Here is an 18320-nt window from a genome sequence, read left to right as displayed (position 1 = left end):
AGTTGAGATTTGCCCACTTTGTCTCTCAAGCAATTATGTTTTGTCTTTGTATGTAACAAAATAATTTATTGTATTATGCAATAGTAATGTAAACTATATAAAGTATTGCAAAATTTCAGTAACTATAAAACAGTTAGGATAACAAAAAACAGAATTACAGTAGCACTGTAGCAAGCTGGCTGATGTTATCAGGATTAAAAATCATGACCAGATTATAAAAACGAAACAAGGGAAAAAAGACAAAGGATTTTGAAAAATCATAACTTGTAAAGCAGACACTATAGATTCAGATAATTCAGTTAAAATACGGGACTAAAGAGATGCGTCAGTCGCTCCCGAATCATTCTGTGACAGCGAGCTGGAAATCACCCAGGCAGAGATGTGTCACGAGAGTGGCTCAGAGAGGTTCCAAGGTTGCTATTTATTCCTGAATGCATCTCTCACTCTGCAGAGAGATGCAGCAGATGGGCCGAATGCTATCAGCCTGTTCCCCTCCCCTGCTTTGTCGTGGCCCAACACAACAAGGCACTGGAGACACGAGGCTCAGATGTGTCGCCTGTGGGAACGTGTGGTGATCATGTGACTTGCAAATGAAAACAACATCCACTATTGTGTCAGTTGGTGCACACTCACTGGAAATACGGTTTTATCTCAGCCTCTGTTTCATTGTGTTTTAATGCCGCTATGAAATTAGTGCTTCTCCACTTTTTCTTTGAAGATATTTTTTCTTGTACTTCAATATATAGGCTGAGTTCAGGATCAAAAATGTCTTAATAAAAATGAAATATGTCATTTTTAAATTCCATGGCATTGTTTCATTAGTTATTTTTCTTATGTTAATGTAAATATTTGACGCCAATCTTGAAAATGTTTTATTGTAAATGAATTATTGGGATACAGGTGCAGTAAAAATTGTGTAAATTGCTATTTTGTATTTCCCATCACTGTCTTAAATTCATGTTTTGTTGTTATACTTCATATACAAGAGCCAACAGTGGCATTAAAGACAATATATTAAGAAGAAAGCATTGATGAAGAGAAAAAAAAAACCCAATCTTGTTGGTAAACACATCAAAATATCAGCCGTTTTTTTGATAGACTGCAAGTAAAAATATTTAGTTAAACTATGAATGATCTTATTTTTTAACAGTTTAGCACCTTGAATTGGAATTCTAAATTAAATTGATTAAAAGCTGACTCTCATTGAGAAAATGTAGATTAAACTACTCTGCAGCATCATGCAGGCTTTCATAGAAGTGCCTGATTTAAATGTTTTCTACCCTGTTGCTGACCAATGATCTGTGGTAAGTGTACGGGTGCAGAACTGGAAAAAATGGAACTGGAAGTGAGGATTTACCTGCATAGACAATGAAAAAAAAAACTTTCATGAGTCCTGTCCACTGTAAGGTTAGGTTTATCAACACTATAACACAAAAACTGTAAATTATAAACACTTCAGTGTTTAAACTGGAGTGTGCAGTGTATATAAGGCATTAGAGTCCAGATTTTTTAACAGTGATGAAAAGATTGATGTTGTTATTTTTTTAGTGTAGGTTATATTATTTGTTATTTCTATGCTTACTTTTTTAGTAAGCATAGTAGTTTTTATTTAATTAATTTGTATACCTCCTTTGAATCCACTGAGTTCTAGCAATTCTAACACTATGTTAAGAGAACATTTTTCATAAGCAAAATATAATCTGACAACACAATGTTAAGGGGTTATGTTTAGCTCCTTGTAAACCATCCTAATAATAATTTTGTTGCACCCAAATTTGTCTGCTTTTGTTGTCCAGAATTATGCAAAAAGACAGCATTACTACATAATATTATAGAAATTAATGTTATAGTCTACACATCAGCTTTTCACTGAAAATAATATATTTGTGCTTTTCCAATATTCTCTGTCCAAGGCACGCCAACACGTGAACTGAAAGATTAGGACTAACATCTGTAATCAGTTCTTCTTTTGACTGGGCTGTCAGATGACGGGACACAACACCTGCACTTAGGTGTCAGAATTAAGGACCTAAATGCAGGACTCCAGGCAGACTAAATATTTAAAAGCAAACCTTTCATGAGGCACGCACAGGACAGAACAGAACAGATACAGACACCACAACAAAGACCAAGGGAAAGGGCAGGACTATTTATACACATCGGGTAATCAGGAAAGTGGAGAGATCTGGAAGGAACAAGACACAGGTGAAGACCAACAAAAAAAAAAATCACAGCAGAGGAAGTAGAATTCAATTTTAGACACAAGAGACAATGTTAAATTAGGACATTGAATTCAAAACATGACCACACCCAGGCAGCTAAGCTGAGACAAGCAAGGTTTTTTGCTTCACAATAAGGTCCACTATCATATACGTTGCCTCCATAATTAAAATAATAGTTAAAATAATAGTTTTGAAAAAAGGTATTGTTGTTTCTTAACATTTCTTTTGGCATTAGAGTAGCCATACACAAAAATGTCTTTTAAAATTAAATAAATGAAATCAAAATGAACATAACTGTTTTTTGGCAAGGGGTCTGTTGGATTTTCATATAAAATACCAAACGTTTCCATGAAGAAAAATCCCTGTACCTTTAACATTACATAATATTTGAACAAAACTGTGGCAAAAACTAAGAAGTTAAAAAATTTATGCAAAAAAATACAAAAATATTACATGTGCAATTTCCTTTAAATTATTATTAAAAGCTACGCTGCATATTACGATGGTTAATTAGCTACCACGGTCGAAAAGACCCTTTTCTATTTCATTGTGACTTTAAAGAGTCCACTCTGCACTAAGGCTTGGCACACACCTAGCCCAAGGCTGCTGAATTGTTGTTTTTTTGTTTTTTTAAGCATCCACTCTCTCAGCACAAAAAGAGCACAAATCTTATACTTAGAAGTCAGAGGCAAATCCTCAGAGTATATATCACCAACTCCAGGCGTCAAACCCTTCAGAAGCCACCTGGAAACATGTACAAGTGCCTGGTGGACCCCCCAGCTCGATGATAATGACACCCTGGAGCCAGAAACATGTACTGACATGGAGCCAATGTTTTGGAGATGCCAAAGTTTGGCAAGTGACATAAAAGAACTGATCCTGCTTTGAGGTGAAAATCATTTAAAATGCCCTTGAAAGACCATAGATGCGGGTGGTGTAGAGGAATATCATTCAAGTCTGCTGGTCTAGAGCAACCATATATACTGTAAATGATCTCCAAAATATATACAGTACACAAATTTGCATAATTGCATAATGCTTGATACTATGAGGAATCAAAGTTTTCAGGAAGGGTTTAGTTTAACTGCATACAACACTTATGCATGAGAAGTAAAACTAAATGCCAGAAGAGTCTGTGCTGCTAAAGATGATTAATGAATGAGATGGCTGATATTGTGATGACCCGCTGCTCGCTTAAAATGCAGCATCCAAGCAGACCTTGAGGCAGCTCGTACCTCCCAGGTAAGAAATCACGCCAAACTCACTAAAATAAAATATCAGACTTTGAGGGCTTTTGTATGCTTTTAGATTTCAGTATGCCATGGGGCATTCAGAGCTGCTGCTTCTTTCGGCTCACAATTAAAACCTTAACTTAAACTTAAATCCAACTTTAACTTCCTTTAAACCAAAGCGATTTACAGCTGTAGTGAACATATCCTATTTTAGGAGTTAATTATTTTTTATCAGACGAATAAATGTTGCCTTAAATGGACCCCGAAACTACAAGAACACCCAGAAGATCCACTAAAAAATGTCAGTCTTGTTGTGCTCGTTAGACATGTAAACCGACACGAGTTTAATTGCTAAACGGGCAAATTTCCAATGGAGTTTGGTGCCCAGTTCTCACACCAGAACAGCAGGTACAGGGTCTTACCCAAGGGTTGAAGAGAGAGTGCAGAGAAGGCCTCCTAAAAAATTATCCTTACCTTTGTTAGCTGTGCTATCTTCTTGCTCATCTTCAGGTGTAGGTCTTGGGTATATTCCATGGCGATGCCGGACTGAAAGGACATGCTGGATGCCGAGGATGTGCTAAATTTCCCCTGACCGGCAGGGCAGTAGCGCTGCTGCCAACCCGACCCAGTCGCCATCTTCACGATGATGCCTCAGATGCTCGAGAAAGATATGGGCAGTAATTACAATAATAAACTGGACGGTGCTAATGAGCGGTGAAGAGGACTGGGACTGTAGAGGATTTATGTTTTTGCCGAGAAAAATAAATCAGAAATATGAAGCGTTTTGAGCCCACAGACTGTTAGGAATTGGTTTCATTTTTGCTTGGGTCGGGGTAATAGTACACCAGAGGGGTGAAATGAGTAATTTTAAGGTCCGGAAACATGAGCTACTACCATCTTGTCCGTTAAGAATGCGTCCGTTTTCAGCGAGTCCAGTCTGCTGTCACCTGGCGCTGATGTGCAGCCGTTTTCAGGGAGCTGGTTGACGAGCTGGCTCCCGGTCGGTCACCTTGATACAGAAATTTGTCAGCGGCAGCCGTTAACAGTGATTCCTCCTCGGTGCATTCCGGCTACACTGAGGAAGAAGTGAGTAGAGACTGGGGTTATGTGTGTGTGAGCGTGTAGGACAGGCTCGGCGGTTGGCTGCTGCTCCTCTGTTGCCATGGATCACCTCAACAGTTTATGCTGCATTCACGTAGGATGGGAGCAACGCTGCATTCACGTGCAGTCGGACAAAACGAAACGTGCTCACGTACAGCTTGCCAACACCAAAATACGGTTACTATAATTAACTACGCTAAAAGTTGGTGTCTATTTTAGTTAACGGAAATAAAATAATATCGTTTACTATTTTTCGTTCTTAAAATATAACAAAAATAAAATATAATATGCCGGACTTTTTTAGAAGAAATGACACTGATCGCCTAAACAGCCTTTGAGGCTTTGATTCATTACTTTATTGAGACGTGTCAACAGCTTTTTAAAACTTCACAGGCTTCATTGAAACTAATCTGAATCCAAAGCATAAAGTAGACATAAAATCTAATTAGGCTTTAAATTAGGCAAAACCAAAAAAAGTAATGACTTATACAGTCTTTTCACTGCATGCCAAAGCACATCTTGACTCATATCTGCAGATGCAGATATAAGTGCCTTATGTTGTCTATGGTTCTTATTGATTTCAAACTAAGCTTTTGCCTCTTTAGCATTAGTTAACTTTGGACAACAACTGATGCACTCATGATTAACAACAATTTACCTTTCCATTTAGTTTGCCTGTTTGTTCTTTTGTTTTCTTTCTCCACAAAGTGATCCGTTATTACCACCCGCCATAGTTTATCCTTTTGGCTGCTGTTTCGCTGATGCTAAATCCCATCATCTGAAGTTGCCTTGAGGCACACAATTGGAAAACCACTTAAAAATGTAAAAAGTAAAATGGAAATGGAAAATTAGAAAGTGCATAGCAACGCAGTTGCACCCACCTAAGATGGGTCTGAAGAAGTCATAAAAGTCTTTTATTTTAGTGGGCTGCAGAAGGCACAGGCTGATTCTCATGACTGCACTTTTTTAAATGTCTTTTAAAAATGCACATATATCTAAAAGTCTTGGAAAGTCTGTTTCACAGGCATCCATGACAACTGTATGACAACTCAACAACTGAAGAGACAGTTTAATATTTTACTACTTATCCCATACACCCAGTTTTTCCTCTCCCCATTTTTCAGCAATGCCTTGCCTAAAGCACAGCCTCTGGCCCAGCTCATTGCTTTTCATTCATCTGTCATCTTCATTATCGAATGATAATATATTTGTATTCGGGGTTGTGGTCCTTGCTGGTGAAAAGAAAAGTAGAAGATCTTTAATCATGTAATTTACCCATAATGTACAGCACAGCCTCCTGACCTGAAACTGGCTGCACACAAAATGAAATTTCCCTTTCCAGTTGCATCACTTTGAGACATTGTGCTATAGCCGTATGTCCCTTTTTAGTTCAGTGGCTCTCTGTAGCCAAGAATTTATTGAGTTTGTCTGTCGGGTAAACTAAAATATGTATTTGGCCTGATTTGGCCCATGGGCCATGATATTAAGATGATAAAAACAAAAAGCAAGATGTACGGAACTAACAGCAGTGATTTCAATTTAAACCTACTTTGAGGAAATTAATAATCACATATCAAGTTATCTGAGATTAAACCTATTCAAGATGACCTCACGTATCATGAAGACTGAGACAAAAGCAATTAGCTATGTTATGCAGTGCAGGTGCAAGCCAATTATATGGACTCAATTACACCCACTTAGACTCAGTAATTGGAATTAATTAAACACCTATCAATCAGCAATCGACCAAAGAGTACACAGTGCCTCATTTCCCATTAAAACATCATCAAAAGAGGTGGCATAAATTCTAAAAAGACCCAGCAGGAAAAATTATGTCTCAAATCTGTTTTTAGGAATTAAGAAAGTAGCCAAAAGGCCTCAAATCTCAGAGATACATTTTCTATTTTCCCCTCCTTCCTAAGGGTGTCAGTGTTTGAGATAAAGCAGGTAGCACAGGCAATTCAGAACTGTCATATTGTCAAATAGCCAGAAAAAGGGGTAGGCTGGCCTTTGACACCTATTGAAGCAGTGATGGGTGGCCGTTCTCACAGAGAGATGACAGCATGCCTTGGGTGTTGTTTTTCCACTATGAGAAATGAAACAGGTAGCAGGTAAGGGTGTTTATGCTCAGTGGAGCTTAATTTTGACAAGTGTAGGTGCACGTTCCTGTATTTCATGGTTATGACACATCTGTTTTGTCATTTACATCCACTGAGATGTGTCTACAATTTTAATGATACCATTATTTGCTGCTGAGTGACTTTAGTTTTCACAATTAGGTCATGTCTATGAAGTATTCACTATATTCTGATCATCATTGTGCTAACAACACTTTTTATTTTAAATATTACAGGTTATAAGTCTTAATAAAGCATGATGTTCCATTATCCTAAATGTCTACATCCATTTGCATAAAGTTCAAAAATATGTTTTACCCTGACCTAAGCTAAAAGCATGCACATGCATATTCGTGCCAGATTATTGAGGTACAATGCACCATTTCTCTTCATACAATGACAAATACACAATGGACTATTGAATTACTGAAGCCTGGGCCATTTTTATTTGTGCCTTGGCTCCAGGCTTCCTGGCTGACCTGGAAAAAATCTTAAAACAGTAATACTTTCACATTAGTTTGTGTATTCACTGAGGTTTTATCAATAATATCAATAAAATTCTGCAAATTAAGCTTTTCATAAGTTAAATGGGGAAGATGGCATATGAGCATGTGCTCCTCCTCTTCCTCAGCTTGCACACTATTGCATGTTTTTGCAAAGATCAAAACCTGGCCCAACATCTGGTCTCCACGCAAATGTCAAGTCTCACCATGAGACCTCCTGTTTAGCCCCAAAGATCACAAACAACTAAACATGACACACTTGAAATGAAGTCGGTTTTTCAGAAAATCTTAGGAACACCTTCTCAAAAGGTGTAGGAGTGACACTCAGCAGTGTTTGAAGAATGAAAGAATAACATACAATGAACCTTTTAGGTGAAATAAATCTGCTGCAGAATTTCTATTTTTACTCTTGTGCATGTTCGTTTTTACTCGCACATACCAGCTACTCTCACTAAGGAGGTCATATGAAGCACGAGTTTCTTCCATGGCACATGAATGCACCAAGCTGAATTTCAGTGACGTCATTTCATCATTCAAAGCTTAAGAGGAGGAAGAGGAATAAAAATTTAAACTGACTGGCTCGCTGCAGGCAGTATATCTCACATAGTCATAATCACAGGGATGACGCAAATAGTTTTTCTTATGCTTTCTATTTAGGGTTTCTCACAAGCTTTGCAAGAGTGTGACCGCTTACTGCATCCATTTCTGTGCAATAAATGTGTCCACGTAATGAATAAATAAAACAATTAATCAATTTGTGCCTCACTGTGTTGAAATGTAAGAGTACAACCAGTATATTAACAGTTTTGCAATAATCACAGCTTGTCTATATAATTTGAAGTGGACTACAGTAACTATTTGACCAGATTTATGATTTTAAAAAAAAGAAGATAATATTATTAGTGCCCACTGATGCAGGAACAACAGTGTGATTTCCTTCTGCTGAAAATGTTTTCACTTATTAATATAAGAGAAGATGTGCAGTTCATAAAAGTCATACTTGCAACCAGTAATTTTCTCAGTTGATAATATTAATTGGCTTACAAGGCTAGGAGCCCTTCTGCTAGAGGGGGCACAAAAACTGGTTAAATCAGCAGTTCAAATGATGAGAAAAAATTACCCGGATGAGCACACAATCCTGTGAGAATAATAACTTCAAGCCAGGCGCTAACTACATCTTCCAAGGTGCACTGTTGCAAGAGAGATCCAGTCATCTGTATAAGAATATATCACCATTTGCATCACCGACTAACAACTTTGTCTTCACAACCTTGGAACGGAAAAGATCCAAGTTCAAAAACTGGTATACAACTTTTCATGAAAGTAGCAAAAAACAGCACTGCGTGGCCACCAAACTCTAAAAAGTAGCAACCACTGGGAGGGGGGGTTATTGAGCAAAGATCAATGACAATTTTCCCACTGTGACTGGGTTGGAAGCCTCCAGTTGCTTACTGCCCACCGGGCACATCACTCCAGTTCTGGCTTCTTTACATTGGCTTCCCATTGAATTTAGGATTCGTTTTAAAGTCCTTTTATTGTTTTTTAAACCTTTAAATGGCCTGGCTCCTGACTGCTTATCTGATTTGCTGAAGCCACATGTTCCTACTCAGCGTTCAGCTAAGCAGCTGTTGCTGTCGGTTCCTAGGTCGCGGCTGAAACTCAGAGGAGACCGAGCGTTCTCTATTGCGGCTCCCATGCTTTGGAACAACCTTCCCCTCCATATTAGACAAGCGTCATCAGTGCAGGTCTTTAAGTCCAGATCGAAAAACTTATTTTTATTCCCTGACTTTTAACTTTTAACTGTGGGAAACTGATATCTTTCTTCTTAATTTTATTGTATTTTTAATTTTGCTAGTTGTTTTGATCTGTGTTGTTCAGCACTTTGGTCTGCCTGGTGTGTTTTTTAAAGTGCTATACAAATAAACAATGATGATGATGATGATGATGATGAGATTATCTTGTTGTGGTCAAAGAAAAGCTCAGAACAATGTAAACATCACTGAATATTATAAGAAAAATACCATGCTCAGAGTTCATGCATTATTTGGATGTAGATGAAAGTAAATTGCATTGTAAGCCTCACTGTTTACCAAGTTTACTAAGTGTGTTGCACTCACAGTATTTTTGTTAGGAAGTGTGCACAGAAAGCAGAGGAGAGAACAGGTCAGGAAATCCATGCATTCTTCTGATGGCCACATTTCCCAAGTTGGAAAATCATTCTGTCGACTCCGTATGCTTGTTCTCCTAACCTCTGTGGCATCCGTATGAATTTTTCCAACTGAAAATGTTCTCTTTCTCATTAATCTGAGACCACATGGTTGCACAATAAGCTGCACCTACCCCCCATGTTACTCACCTAATATATCCATAAGCCCTCCCTAATATAAACTGACCTTGTATGGAATTATCAAGAGCATATTCCTGTTTTGAAATGACTCACAGATTCTCGGACCTCATTTGCTTGATATTCTCAGGTGAAACCATTTTCCTGGCAACAGATGTCATTTTAAATCATGGCTGCTGGCAACAAATGAAAAACAGCTCTGTTTTTTTCTCTCGGTCTGGAATCAAGGACATTTGTTGTTTCATTTCTCGTGGTAAAGTCTGCCCTCTTTATTACTGTGAAACCTGCATGCTGGAGGCAATTGCAGCATCGGTAAGAAGCTTAGCGAAAGGTCTATTGTGTCTTTTATAATTTTCTTTTGTGCTTCTTCTGCAAGAATGACTTAGGTTTGCATACACTGTAGTTTCATCATACTGTATGTCCCGACTTCAACAGCCCAATCATTTGAATTCACAATGTAAGAATTACAAGTAGTAAAACACACGCACATAGCCCACACGCGCAATTTATAATCACTTGTGTTCAGTGAAGCTTGGTGTCAGTATGGGAGCATTAATTTCTGCCTTGTCTTTGTCCTGCTGTGGGTCAATAACTCTTTAAGGACAGAGAAGACGTGTCCCTGCTGATGCACAGTCACAAAGAGGCTGCAAGACACACGTGTGATGCATCTAGCTATTAAAGAAAGTAATACAAAGTATTAATGGTGTGAATTCAATATGAGGCTAAACAAGGAAGCGCCTCAAGGTCCATCAATAAAGGGATTAAGCTCCCATGGGCTAAAATTATTTACAGAATACAAGGTTATCACACGGGCTCAGTTGTGGGTTTATGTGCAGATACCCACGGCAGGGGCAGGGGGCATCAATAAGCTCCAACAAATCCCCTGCATCTACAATCATTTACAACCAAACACCCCAAAAGCCTCCGTTTAAAAAGAACAAATCATTTAGGGACAAAAGAAAAGTGATATCTGACGACTGATGGGTTATTTGGTCAGCTGGACATCTTTGAAAGAAAATGCCAGATGAGCTCTAAGAACATTGGTCCAAACTGAATCTTAATAACTACTGGTCATGAAGTTTGTCACATTTATGCACTTCATTGGAAAAAATAAATTATTTTGCTGATCTGTACTCGTTTGATATATTTATAGAGATTAAAGTTTGTAATTTGAAAATTAGTTAATACTAACATCAAAATGTGAGGAGGCAGCTGCTTTAATGTGCTGTCTAAAATGTCTGAGTGAATTTAGGCATGTGGACCTGTTTGAGACAAGCGAGCATGATAATGAGGAAGAAAGGTGATTAAAGTGACTTTGTACATGGTGCATTCAAAGTCACTTGTGTTTCAGAAATTGCTAATCCACTGGGATTTTTCTACACAACCATTTCTAGGACTTAAAGAGAACAGTCCAGTCTATCTATGGGAAAATGTCCTGCTGATGTTGATTGCTCTATACACTCAAGGTATGCAGAAGAGACTCTCTGAATGCGCACCACATTGAACCTTGAAGCAGACGGGCTACAGCAGCAGAAGACCACACCAGGTGCTACTCCTGTCAGGTGAGAACAGGAAGGTGAGGGTGAAGTTCACGTGGGCTCACCAAAAATGGACAATATAGGATTGGAAAACTGTTGCCTGGTATGGCAAATTGCAATTTCAGCCGCACGGCAGAATTTGCCATAAACACCAGGGAAGCATGGGTCCAAATCATCAGCAGTTCAGGCACTATTTGCACCAGCTGTGCTCTGTTTAAAGACCACAGCCTACCTGAGTGTTCTTGCTGACCATGTCTGACCCTTTAGTGTCCATTCTCTGAAAGCTTCTTCCAGCACGCCGTGTAACAAAGCTCGGTTTGTCTCAAACTGGTTTGCTCAACATGATAAGGAGTTCACTGTCATCAAATGCCCTCCACAGTCACCAGATCTCAATTTAATAGAGCACCATTGGGATACTGTACAGTGGTAGATTCCTATCATAATGGGCAGCTGACTAATCTGCAGGAAATGTGTGACGCTACCATGTGAATATTGACCAAAACTTCGAAGGAGTGAATGAGTGCTTCCGGCACCTTGTTGATTCTCTGCCCCGAAGAAACAGCAGCTTGAAAGACAAAACAGGGTCCAACCTGCTAATAGCAAGATGTAGCTTAGCTGACAAAGCAGCTACTAAGTGTACATCTACCAGAAACTTTGAAAATCGCATGCTTGTCCCTCCACCAGGCGTGACAAAGATTGTCCCTAGGAAGAGGCCCGAAAAGGTCATGCTTGGGGGAAGTGACTGTTCTTTATTATCGGGAAGACTAAAAATCATAGAAGGGGGTATAACAAACCTCTCTGGGGTGTAATGACCTTCAGAGCACAATGGTCAGTCTTGCTGCATCACATGTGCTCATCTCATTTCCCTTTCACATTAAGTAGTCCTGCTGTCATGAAATCTGCTAAAAGCTAATCCCTGTTCGTCCACAATAGCAAGTAGAAATTCTCACTGCACACATGTTAACAAAGCAGAGCTAGCAACTGCTGAAGTGAAGCTGAGCAAATTCAAGTTGTGCATCTGGAGGGTGTATTGAAAGTATTTGATGTGAAAAGAAAAAAAAGCAGATTTCCCAAATATGCAGCTCCTAATTTATTAAATTATTACTATATGAAGCTATAATTCAGGTTGATTGCATAGAACCTAGCTTTGTTGAGGGACCAATGGACCAAAGGAGTTTATTAAATCTTCATTTAATCAGGCTGTCATTGAGAATACAATTACTTTTTCCAGACAGCCCTGAGACCCAAACATTTACCAGAACAATAAGCCAAAAACAACAGAAGGCAATAAACAAAGAATTAATAAAAGCAGTTGCAAGATTCATAAAAACATCAGTTAACAGAAGCAGACTCTGGTTGGTATGATAGATTTGGTTAGATTTAGATGTGCAGAGTAAACTTACTGTATTACCTAAATACGATTAATCATTTATTAAAAGATTTTAAATTTGGGCCACTGTTGGGCCAAAGTACTCTGGCTAATGAGTAATGACAGTGAAATCAATGAAAGACTGCATTTTTTTAAAAGCACATTTAAAGCTAAAGTTTACTCAGTTCTAGACATACTTCAATCCCCATGGTTAAAATGTTATAAAAGTCCACAAGCATCTTCTCTTGTCACAATCTGACACTTAATCGAGGTTGTTATATTAGGAAGAAGCATTATTTAGTGAGTCCCTACTCTCTGAAGGCCACTTTCCTTAAGCGTCACGTGTGTGTCATTGAAGCGGACTGCCAGGGGACACTTATTCCGCCTGTGTCATATCAATAAATCAATAAAACTAAAACACCCTCAGAGGGAGCAACATCCCTGGCTCCCTTTCCCGCTTTTGAACAAAAATGGTCATCTTGCAGTGACAGGAGCAGAATAATGTGAACCTTATGTCCTTCCATTTATTAAATCCCCTCTTGGGACGCAAAACCATATTACAGTAACTGTCAATGTGCAACGCGATGGCAGAGTCCTGGACTAGCACAATGCAACAGTGTGGTGCATTTACTACTATGTAATGAACAAAATAAGGTTTGATGGGGTTGATTTTCTTGGATTTTAGAAAGTACTCAAAGACACGACAGCTGTCAATATGACAACAGTAAATCCTAAACATTACATGTGAATGATTGTTGTAAATTAGTGTGTTATATGCACATGCATTACCTGGATTATGCTCACATTCGCTTGTAATAATTATTCACTCACATGCAAATGTGAACAAGAATGCAGATCACTGCAGAAAAGCAACATTAATGCACGGTGTAAACTTTCATAGGTGTGTTGGGTGACCTAGTCGGGACATAGTTTGACAGAGCCAGACTTTTTTCTTTTTCAAGACCTAAAACCAATTTACAAATAACAATATGTTGATTATCAACCATAACTAATGGTCATTTAACCATGTGGAAGTAGTTTGACTGTTTTTGTTGTTGTTGTTGTTTTTACTTTTAGGGTTTTCTTAAAACAAATCCACCTGTTTTTATTTTGAAAATTAAAAAAATGGATTTACTTCCTATCCATTGTTGCATTAATTAGCAAACTAGGTGCACCTGCCACTTTAAAAGAGAGCAAAAGAGAAAGTGGGTCGAGCTGTATAAAAGGGGGTCTGTGTTTTAGGGTGAGGGGCATCCTTCTGCGGAGAAGGTCGGCCCCATGCACTGTACGGGGGCAGGGAGGCTGCTGCTACAAGGAGGGATGGGACCAGCCCTTGTAATTACCTTAGTGGACTTTTGGCATATGATGTTTTATATTTTCTTGAACAGGCCTGATTTTATCAATTACAGATACATACATATCAATACATTAGATACATTGTCTTAAAATAGCTGACTTTCATATGTGGTCTACTGGCAGTAGAGCCAGCATTTAACAGTTTTTACAGAAACAGCAGAATGCATGTGCATTGCAATGACCTGTAAATAACTGTATAGCCGGCATATTTATATGTTAAGTATGATTATTGCACAGCAAGGTGGTTGTGAATGTGACTGGTTGTCTGTCTTTCTGTGTTACCCCTGTGACAGACTGATGAACTGTTCAGGGTGAACTCTGTCCCTCGCCCTGTGGCAGCTGCGACAGGCTCCAGCACCCTCACGACCCTCATTTGGATAAAGCAGAAAAAGGACGTCTGGCTGGATGGAATCATTTAAAATGCTCCAAAAGGGAGTTATTTTTGAAGTGTTTCACAAGTCTAGAGTTTGGTTAACATATAACTCATTTGCATCTTTTTCCTCCAATTTAACGGATTTGTAACAAATTTTACATTTTCCGTTCTCTTCTGCTTCTGCTTATCAGGGTGAAGGGGTGGCAGGAGTCCAGGGAACTAACCACTCTTGATAGGTCTATCAGGTCAATACGTTGTTGAATTTCATGGTAATTGTATATTATTTCATTCCGTTCAGCATAAAAAGATTAGTTTGTTCAAAGTTAGACTCTAAATTTTCTTTTCTTTTTTTTTTTTTTTTGAGTGAACTCCAGTATCCAAGTGGACAAGCTGTAAAAAATCCACCTGACTCTTAGATTTTATGAAGAGGGAAACTATCCATAGAGGTTAAAACCATAAGGCATTTTAAGACAACAGTCTAAAAGAACTGAATATCTTATGGAGCCAGATTTAGGTGGAAATCCATGGCTGTTGTCTGCTAAAGAATCACTGCATATGTGGCACTTACAGACAATTTTAACTGAAACGCTGCTGTGGACATGGTTATGTGTTCAGCATAGGTTTCTGTGATAATTAAATGGGGTAAAAATCTTTGTGACACTAAAAATTAAGATTTGTAGGCTCATCAGACTTCACTAAATATTGATTTCACTTTAGCTGGAGCTTAGCTGAGCCTGCGCTTCTTTAGATGTAAAAACTGGGTATGTCTTTTTGCACAACTGCATTTAAAATCCCTGCCAGTTCCAATATAGCTGAACCTTTTTTAATCTTCAGACGAGCTAAATTAGTCAGAAACAGCCCCACCAAGCGCTCCCAGGAGTATTTAACAGAGTGTGTAACAAGTAACACACAACAACACATTTTCATACCTCACTTCATACAGCGCGGGAGAGAGCCACCACAGACTCTTGTTTAATTCTGAATTGAGGTTTTATCACCTGAAATAATTTGGATGCAAACACACAAACGTGGTGAGCATTAGAGACTCCCCTGAGCTGCAGGTCTGCTGCACTGTGCCATGAAAGAGGGTCGTCACCCAACCCTGCAGCAGCTGTGTTAATCAGTGAAAACAGCTGCTGCGGTGTTGGTTGGAGTGAAATGAAATGGAAATGAAAGAGGTTTCAGGGAATGTTAGCAGTCCTGCAGTCAGAAGAGAGCAGAAAGTTCACTCCAAGTTTAGCACTGAAAGGATTCCTTCTTTGTCTAATAATTTAAAGGGTGACAGATTCTGGTGTGGATTAATCTAAACTGCTGTCAGCCCGCCGTTCTCACTCGTGCAAATATCAAAGTTTTTGCCACGTTTGGCAGTTTAATCATCTCAGGGCATGGAGCCGTGTAAAGGTGTGTGTGACAAATGTTGAGACGCTCATGCTGAAATTAAACTTCGGGTGCGACTGACAGCATTAAAATGTAGACTTTGATATTAGATCAGCACAGGGGTATATTTCGAGGCGCTGACGTGGTTGCGGATGTTGATATCTGGCATTTTTATTGACAGTTTGTGGTATGGAAAAGCAATTAATTTACATACTTTCTCCTAGGTGGCAATTTATAGTGCTGCTAGTGGTATTTCCCATGTCAGATTATGTGAACGCAGCTTTCTCGCCGATAGTAGTTACAAGGTGTTAAAATATTTTTCATTTAAATCTTTTTTTCTTGCCACTTTTTTTTTTAAAGAATACTCTTTATTTTGGTAGCCTTATACAAGTACTTGCTGAATTTTATTTTAAAGCTGTAAATGTGTGATTCCAAACATCTCAGTTTTATGCACGAGTTTTCATGTTGATTGTAAATGAAATAGTAGTAAAATGCTTAGTTCAAACTGAATTTTATAATGCTACAGCTGTTTTTGGTGAAGTTCTGCTCTAAAAAAAACTGACTGCAAATTGTAACTGACAGGATTACTTCCATTATTTAAATGACTTCTCAGTCCTGTCAAAGTTTAACTTGAAATGAAAGCTGCAGACAAGTTGGAGGATCTCTTCTTCTCAGTGATGTACTCCATAAATGTCTATCTTTAGCTTATGAGACTCCACACACACACAAAAGCAAACACCAAAAAAGAAAACTTTTGCTCAGATTCGGGTATATGTGCAAGTTGACTACTTCTGTCAAATTACAGTCACATTAAATGGATAATTTAGTGCAAAGAAAAACACATTATTAAATAATAAATATCTTTATGAACCAATTAATTAAACCTTCCCATTGTGGTCTAGACCAGAAGCTTGTCGATGTCTACCAAAAGCATCTGGTTGAAGTTCAACTTGCTTAAAGACATTTAACCAAGTCTAAGAGTGTGTATATTTAGACCCTATGTGAGTTAAAAATTGTGCACCCAGTTATTTGTATTTAAAATCATTAAAGCTGTATGCGGTAAAATCATTCCACCCTGGAAAAAGAAATCATAAAAAGCTCAATATTACTTGATATTCATGTCCACTATGAGTGTATGGAAACTTCTGCTCACAGTTTTTCATGTTTGAAACACACACGTAAGGTGGTAACTGCACTTTAACCAAAAATAAAGTTAGATGCATTCTAGTTTAAGCATTTAAGGAGTATTTTTTTTTTCATAGTGCTACTATATAATTTTTATATTGTAGGCATTAAAATCTAAACAAGCTTAACATGCAAGCAAACAATTGTGCTGCTTTGTTGTGGATGATTGTGAAGTTTGTGTTCTAATCTGTTCTAATTTGTGAAGTTGCCTGAATATTTTATGTTTTAAATATTGATGTCATACCATGTGGCTTGTACAGTCTGCACGTAAAAAGATTTTCTTCTACTTTCCTGAAGAGCATATTTAAGTTTTGCACTTCTTCCAAAATGTGAATATGAATTATAAGTTGATACTACCACTGAATATTTTGTGGCTAGCCTAATTATGGCTAGCCTAATTATCCCCACCACACACAAACACACCCATCATGCTGATCTCAATCAGCAGCAGTACTTCCTTGCTGGCAGACTGCACTCACAGGCAGATTGATGAGCATCGAGGACCCAGAAAGAAAGAGGAGGTCATGCAATATCAGTCTGAAAGTTCAGGACAACTTTTTATGTGATTAGAACGGTTGTTTCTACTAACCTTATTACTAATTCTGATGAAATATTGACAGGCCTTGTCAAACTCAATAATATGACTGATATGCAATTCATAAAAGTCATCCCTAAAACACAGAAGCATTGATTTTTTTTTAATGTTTAGGCCTCCCTTGTCTCAATTTACATCAGTATTTATGGTTCAACAATATGAAAGAGATCAGGCAAATGAAAGCAGAAGAGCTCCCACAAAGGCTCATCTCACATTTGCCAAAAAAAAGTCTTGATCATCCCCAAGACATTTTGGAAAGTATTCTGGACTGACAAGACAAAAACTGAACTTTCTGGAAGGATTCTGTTTCATTCCAAGAAAACAGTTATTATGTTTAGGGGTCAATCACTTTTTCACAGCTACCTGCTGCAGCTTGTATCCCTTAATAAATGAAATCATTTAAAAACATTTTGTATTCATTCAGGGTTTCTTTGTCTAATGTTAAAATTAGTTTGATCCGAAAAGTGTGACAAATATGCAAAAATAACAAGTAGGGTAGACAGTATTGCTAACTCTCTTCTTCATTAGTGAGTGAAATGGAAAACCTGCAAGAGGAAAGTTTTTCAGAGAGTCTCTTCCTTATTCTGAAATTAGCAAAAAAAAAAGAAAAAGAAATAAGAAAATTAAAGTTCGGAGGGTTTGTTGGACCTAAATAAACCAAATAAAAAGTATTTTTGTGCAATTCATTGCTTGGAGCAGGACTGCGTGTGTGCGGTTGTTTATATCAGGTTTTTTAGGGGACAAATATTTTGTCCAGCTCAGTGCTTAAGAAAACCCTCACCTGTGATCACATGCTCAGAACTGCAGGTGCATACATTGCCCTTTAAATACCAAACAAATCAACGTGCTTTACCAAAAAAGTCCAAAGTTCTTCAAGTAGTCATGCTCATTGATTCGGTACCCAAACAGGTATCTCAGTATTACAGTAAGACAATCATAGAACCAGACCTTACACGGCCTTCCTCGTGGTATTTTCTTGTGTGTCTACTTGCTCAACGTGTCTTTGAT

At 38.1% G+C, this 18320-nt stretch overlaps 1 protein-coding gene across 5 annotated transcripts in view; it reads right to left on the bottom strand.

Moving 5' to 3' along the window:
* Nucleotides 1-4644, bottom strand: part of fam184ab (family with sequence similarity 184 member Ab) — a 225611-nt gene extending 220967 nt beyond the window's left edge. For 3 of the 5 annotated variants that reach the window (XR_014869412.1, XM_085133283.1, XM_085133286.1), the window contains exon 1: nt 3929-4644. Coding sequence is in view for 4 of the 5 variants with exons in the window: in XM_085133283.1 (XP_084989409.1) it covers nt 3929-4090 (162 nt within the window). In the remaining variant the exon portion in view is untranslated. The remainder of the gene's footprint in view (nt 1-3928) is intronic. The other 2 variants (XM_085133287.1, XM_085133285.1) reach the window with 1 other exon arrangement.
* Between the last annotated feature and the right edge of the window lie 13676 nt (nt 4645-18320).

Source organism: Neolamprologus multifasciatus, chromosome 15, assembly GCF_963576455.1.
Source record: "Neolamprologus multifasciatus chromosome 15, fNeoMul1.2, whole genome shotgun sequence".
Taxonomy (NCBI): domain Eukaryota; kingdom Metazoa; phylum Chordata; class Actinopteri; order Cichliformes; family Cichlidae; genus Neolamprologus; species Neolamprologus multifasciatus.
The sequence above is the reverse complement of the archived record's forward strand: the minus strand, read 5'-3'. Positions and strand labels throughout refer to the sequence as shown.